Source organism: Pseudophryne corroboree, chromosome 11, assembly GCF_028390025.1.
Source record: "Pseudophryne corroboree isolate aPseCor3 chromosome 11, aPseCor3.hap2, whole genome shotgun sequence".
Taxonomy (NCBI): domain Eukaryota; kingdom Metazoa; phylum Chordata; class Amphibia; order Anura; family Myobatrachidae; genus Pseudophryne; species Pseudophryne corroboree.
In genome coordinates, this window is record NC_086454.1 from 322,492,502 (window position 1) to 322,499,544 (window position 7,043).

The 7,043-nt window shown below is 49.6% G+C and overlaps 1 protein-coding gene across 1 annotated transcript; it reads right to left on the reverse strand.

The window, feature by feature from the left end:
• Window positions 1-2,055: 2,055 nt before the first annotated feature.
• LOC134968774 (histone H2A type 2-B-like) lies at window positions 2,056-5,967 on the reverse strand. Its single transcript, XM_063944261.1, has 2 exons — window positions 5,944-5,967; window positions 2,056-2,358 (listed from the first exon to the last, which is right to left on the reverse strand). The coding sequence occupies exons 1-2, from the start codon at window positions 5,965-5,967 to the stop codon at window positions 2,056-2,058; spliced, it is 327 nt and encodes a 108-aa protein (XP_063800331.1).
• Window positions 5,968-7,043: the final 1,076 nt, after the last annotated feature.

The window sequence follows — 7,043 nt, forward strand, 5'->3', positions numbered from 1 at the left end:
AAGGAGGAATTTCGAAACTGTGGAATAAGTATTACCCGCTTCACCCACTCTGTGGAATGCCCTCCCACACACAATAAGACTCACCTCTAGTCTCCAAACCTTTAAACATTCCCTGAAAACTCACCTCATCAGACAAGCCTATCAAATTCCAGACCCACCCACATAACCTTCAGCGCTTCCCTATCTAATTACATCCTCTCACATAACATCACAAATCTCATAATACACATATCTTGTCTTTCTTTACTCTCACACCATCCTGACACTTGGCCAACATTGCTGGGTGATCATGTCATACAAGCCATTAAGAACCTAGCTATCTGGTGGACCATTATGCAATAGGTAGCATCTATCCTTGTGTATCAATGCCTATTTCCCTATAGATTGTAAGCTTGCGAGCAGGGCCTTCCTACCTCTATGTCTGTCTGTTTTTACCCAGTTTTGTTCTATTACTGTTGTTCCTCAGTTTTGTTCTATTACTGTTTTTCTAACTGTAAAGCGCAACGGAATATGCTGCGCTATATAAGAAACTGTTAATAAATAAATAAAATAAATAAGTATTAACAGACTTGGTGCATTCAAAACCAAACTGGTAAAGGTAGGAAAAGAACCACAATACCATGCTGTGATAGAAGAATGAAAAAACTATGCTTGAGAGACAGAATAAAATCTGAGGCAATCCAAAATGATTTACGTGAATGGGGTGTAAACATCAGTACCAGGACTGTTTGACGCAGACTTCAATATTTTGGATAAAACCAGTGGTTCCCAAACTGTGTGCCTAGGCATCCTGGGGTGACTCGGGAAACACTTCAGGGGTGCCTTGGATTGGTGGTCCAGGACCAAGTAAAATTATTTATGGACAATTTAATAGGCAAAACCAGTGCTGATGGCTGCCATTTATAAAATATTTGGAGAAACAGAAGCAAATCTTGTCCCTCACCACACAATTTAACTTATGGATGACATATAAACACAATTTACTTCATTTAATATTTCTTTATAAATTTCTCAATAAGAAGCTTTTGTCCTGGAAGTGCCGTGAAAAAAATTCTGAGGCTCTAGGGCGCCGTGATTCCAAAAAGTTTGGGAACCACTTACATTAAACACCAGAATCCCAAGTAAAAGTCACTTTTATCTCTCAAACAAAGACAGAAAAGATTAGAATGGGCTAAAAAGCATATTAATTGGTCAGAAGAACAATGGAACAGTGTCATCTGGAGTGACAAAACCAGCATATCCATATTTGGTAGTGATGGCATGAAATATGTCCGCAGAAGAATTGGAGAAAATTTGTTACCTGAGTGCACAACACCTACTCAGAAGCATCTAGTTAGTGTTATACTGTGGGGATGTATGACAGTAAACGGTGTGGGACAAATTTATGTGACCAATGGCACTTTAAATAGCAGCAAATACATCAGTGTCCCGCAGTGGGCAGGGGGGAGCAGTTGGGGGGAGCACAAACTACGCAGAGTAGTAGGTAAGCAGCGGGTGAATAGACGCTGTGCCCATGCGAACAACATCTCTTCACAGTGCAGAGAGAGCCTGGGGGCAGCCCAGCATAACGGAGAGTGCTGGGCACGACCCCACAGTGACGGAAAAGGGAGTGACACAAGGCTCCGCCCCTTTCCCCAATGCTCCACCCCTTTTCTGATGCGAGCGCGCTTTCGGAATGCCAAAGGTCCCGACCCACTGGCCACCAATGTTGGGAGGTATGTAACTGCAGCAAAAGGCTTTCCAACTAAGTACTAATGAATATTGGGGGTCATTCCAACCTGTTTGCACGCTGCAGTTCATCGCTGCGGTGCGAATGGGTCGGACATGCGCACCCGCGTCATTGTCCTGCGACAGCAGTTGCCGGGCAACGACCAGAAGAAGAAAGTGATCGCTAGTGCGATCGCAAGAAGATTGACAGCGGGGAGGCGTTCCGGGGCAAATTCCGTTGCGCTTTACAATTGGACACAGTGATAAAACAAAACTGGGTAGTAAACAAACAGTCATAGAGGTAGGAAGGCCCTGCTCACAAGCTTACAATCTATAGCGAAATAGACATTACTTGCTCTTGGCTGGTTTGTGTCTCTCCGTTTTCTTGGGCAGCAGCACGGTCTGGATGTTGGGTAGAACGCCTCTCTGGGCGATGGTCACCCAACCGAGCAGCTTGTTGAGCTCTTCGTCGTTGCACAAAGGCAGCTGCAGGTGGCAGGGGATGATGCGGGTCTTCTTGTTGTCGCGGGCGGCGTTTCCAGCGAGCTCCAGAATCTCAGCGGTCAGATACTCGAGCACTGCAGCCAGATACACCGGGACACCGGCTCCCACATGCTCCGTTTTGGTTTCGTACAGAATGTCCTTGTGGAACTACAATTCCAATGATAGATTGCTCGGTTCATTTGCAGGCTGCTATACACATCTGCAGAAGAGCAATGGGGGTAATTCTGAGTTGATCGCAGCAGGAAGTTTGTTAGCAGTTGGACAAAACCATGTGCACTGCAGGGGAGGCAGATATAACATGCGCAGAGAGAGTTAGATTTGGGTGGGTTATATTGTTTCTATGCAGGCAGGGCCGGTGCTTGGGTGTTCGGCGCCCTCCTGCAAACTATAAATTTGCGCCCTCCCTCCCATACTTCACAAAGGGACAGCATCGCAAATAGAAGTGTGGTCTCACAAGGAAGGTGTGTGGCCACACAATAGTACTGTACCACCAATTCAAATTATGCCATAGTAGCATCCCTTATACACATTATGCCACACAATAATGCCCCTTTGAACACATTATACCACACAGTAATACCCCTTACACCTTATGTCACAGACAGTAATGCCCCTTACACATTATGCCACACACAGTAATGCCCCTTACACATTTTGGAATGCCCTTTATACATTATGCTGCACACAGTAATGCCCTTTACACATTATGCCACATCTGGCGCCGGTTGTGAGCCACTGCAGCCATTCCTGATGAGCTGCTGGTGCGCAAGCTTCAAGATGGCTGGGGGGAGGTGACACAGTGACTGGGACAAAAAAAAATAGGTTGTGTGTGTGACACAGTGACAGGGACAGAACACACATGGGGTGACACAGTGACAGGGTGTTATACAGTGACTGAGACAGAACACAGGGGTGAGGACACAATGAGTGAGACAGAACACAGGGGAGGGTGACACAGTGACAGAACACAGAGGAGGGGTGGCAATGGCTGGGACAGAACATGGGGGATTACAATTTCTGGGACAGAATATGGTGGGTGACAATAGCTGGGACATAATACGGGGGGGGGGGGGGGTGACAATTGCAGGGACAGAACACGGGGGGGGAGTGATAGAACACAGAATGGGTGACAATGGCTGGGACAGAACACGGGGGGTGACAATGGCTGGGATAGAATACAGGGGGGGGGGGGCTGTGACACTGACAGAACACAGGGGGTGGTGGTGACAGTGACTGGGACAGAACACAGGTGTGGTGACAATGACTTGAACAGAACACAAGGGGGGTGACATAGTGAATGGGATAGAACACTGTGAGGTGACAATGGCTGGGACAGAACATGGGGGGGCGATATAGTGACTGGGACAGAACACGGGGGGTGACATAGCGAGTGCGACTGGGACAAAGCACGGGGGGTGACATAGTGACTGGAACACAACACGGGGGGTGACATAGTCATTGGGACAGAACACGGGGGGTGACATAGTGACTGGGACAGAACACGGGTGGGGGGGGTGACAATGGCTGACACAGAATAGAGAGGGGGTGACATGAATGAGACAGAACACAGCAGGGTGATAATGGCTGGGACAGAACACAGTGGGGTGACATAGTGACAGAACACAGGGGTGGTGACAAGGATTGGGACAGAACATGGGGGGGGTGACAATGGCTGACACAAAATACAGTTATATTAAATGTAAAAAGGAGTGCTGAATATGTAAATAGCACTAATACCTGTGAAATAAAATGAGATTAGTAGAACAATGTTTAGAGCACTTTTAAGTGCAGATTTGTGAGTCCATGAGTGATCCGTTTTATAAACCTCACACGTCAGATGCACCCACGCGCCACTCAAGCACACTTATCTTATAAAATAAAGACACAACAACTGTAATTGGCGTGAAAGGGGTCAGCTTTTATTTTCTGACTGAGAGGAAGGCCTATTAAATACTAAAACTAAGATGCAGACTTCCCTCTCTAACTAAGGTGGCGGGGAGAAGAACGGTTAAGCATGATAAACGTAACATGGGTGATCAATGTTATAATACAGAAAAACAAGCAATAAAAAACATATGTGTGAGGGAGCCTTCTGCCCCAGATGTTCCGGGATCGGCCTCCTGCCTCCATCCCAGACATCAAAAATCCAAGGACAGGGGTCGACCTTCTGCCACTACCCCTGCCCACCAACAGTAGCAGGGACGGAGGTACGCTCCGCCCCTACATGGTAAAAATTGGGCCACTATAAAATTTACCTAAAAGTACACCCAAACTTACTAACCTTGAACTCATAATTAAAATTAAGTAACCGTTCAGAAACCGGCCAACTGCCAGGTTACCAACCTGCCACCGCCACCTACTCCGAAAAGACTAACTAAAGGGACCTAAAAAGCAGAACAAAACTAACTAAAGAGACCTAAAAGTAGAACACGGACTAACGCAACGGAACCCAAGAAAAACTACCTAAAGGGGCCTAAGAATGTGAATAATGTCCTCCAAGAAGATCAGCATGCCAGCCGGCGACAAATGCACCCCGTCAGACCAGTACTGTGTCGGATCACGGAAGGAGATACCACCGTGCGGCACGACCAGGCCGCCATGCTGGAGGACAGCACGACCGACAACCGAATTGACCCGCCTCCGAACTAGGTCAATCGCCCCGGGGTTAAAGGCTCCACGCCAAGACCGCCGAGGGACGATGTCTGACCAGAGGAGTTGGCAAAACGGCCAGTCAGCCATAAGTTCCAACAGCTGACGTCTGATCTCGAGGCGAATGTCGAGCCCAGTGCGGCGCACCACATCATTGCCACCCAGATGCAAGACCAGAAACCGCACACCCCAAATCGGCCAACTGCCGCCCGAAGCCAGTCCCGCAGGCCGTCCCCAGCGGAGGCCTCTACGCCCCAACCAGCGCACAGCCTGCAGCTCCGGCCGGGTTGTGTCGCAGGCCAGAGCAGACACGAACAGCCAGTAGATGTATGAATGGCCGTCAAATCATATAAAGTGCGGATCTAACCGCCGTCCTGCAAAAGAAGGGTGTGACGCAGGTTAATAAACAAAATAAAGATAGTATGAGTAGTAGATGGGCAACCTAACTGCGTCCCTAACGGGGAGGGGGTTTTGGGGGGAAGGGTCACCCAATTTGACTTGAGGCAAAAACACAAAACTTTGTTAGCCGGCAAAAGCCGTAATTAAAACCAACGATAAAACAAAAATTCCTCAAGGCCCCCGCAATCGCAAAGTGCAACTGCGACGAGCGGCTAGTCCTCAAAGGGGCGCACTGGGAGGAAAAAGCCTGATATAGCGTATGACTGCACCAGACCTCCACCTACCCAGTGCCCGGACTTCGACTTCGGACCAACCTGCCGCAGCGGCTGCTGACGCAGCGCCGATGCGGAAAGAGTGAGTCCCAGTGTCGGCCGGAGATAGACCCAGGTACAAAAGACAACGTTCCAAAACCGACCGGGAGTGATATCTGATCAACGGGGAACCGTCACGATGGACGAGCCACCCGGTGGGCGTTGGAGGCCGAAGGAACGAATAAGCCTGGGCCGCGGCCACTGGACAAATGCCCCGCGCATGAGCCTGACCCATTCGAACCCACTGCCCCCTGCCGACTACGTCCGTCTTGGAGCGCTGAATCCGACACCACAAACCGTTGGGGCATATGACGACGCGGGCCGCCAGCATGGGCGAGGCAGAAGTCCGAGAGACGGCCCCCAGCTCACCCACCCTGAGCAAACCGTGGAAGGCCATCGTAAAGGCCGCCATGTAGAGGCGAACCTCGTATCCCCATATCGTATCCCCATATCCTCGTATCGTGAGTGCTGAATCCTACACCCCAAACCTTCGGGGCGTACGTCGACGGCCTTTATTGACTGAAAGAAAGGCCTATTAAATCTAAACTTGGATGAAAAAACTCCCTGTCTAACTAAGGGACGGTTGAAAATATTTATCACCCATAGCAGAAAGCAGACAGCTCATGAAAATAAAATATCTCAAAATTATAATTGAAATAATAACCTAAATGTTGGAGGGCCTTCTGCCCCGATGTTCTGGGATCGGCCTTCTGCCACCATCCCTGAGGGCCTGCTACCCAGATGTTATGGGATCGGCCTTCTGCCACTATCCCTGTAGGCCTGCTACCCAAATGTTATGGGATCGGCCTTCTGCCGCCATCCCTGAGGGCCTGCTACCCAGATGTTATGGGATCGGCCTTCTGCCACTATCCCTGAGGGCCTGCTACCCAGATGTTATGGGATCGGCCTTCTGCCACTATCCCTGAGGGCCTGCTACCCAGATGTTATGGGATCGGCCTTCTGCCACCATCCCAGACATCCCGAATCCAATGCAACTATGGGCCATCTGCCTTGTGAGGGGTCTTACCCACTATGGCCCCTCTCCAGAAGGTAGCGATTCGGCCAGATAAGCCGTAAAAGTTGCAGGAGCCAAAGACCTGTGGGCTAAATCCTCCAATACGCAAACAGAAGCAGGACAGAAGTCCCCTTGGATTAGAGCTGCAGGAGCTAACTGCCAAAACCAATGCCAGTCGCCGCGAGAAAGGGTATCATCAATTTCGTTGCGCTCGGCCGGGACATGCTTGTCTCACAAAGTAATGTTGGTCACCCAGCATAGCAAGACTATCTGCGCGAAGACCCGCAGTCCAGCAAGGATGTGGACTCCTGCCTAATGATGGGAAAAACCACGCCCAAATTGTCGCACCAGAAGACCACCTGTTTGTTACGCAGGGCATAGCGCCAGAGCGCCATTGCGCCCAGTATGGGAAAAAATATCCAGCAACAGCAAGAATCGCAAGAACCAGAGGCGTCCGT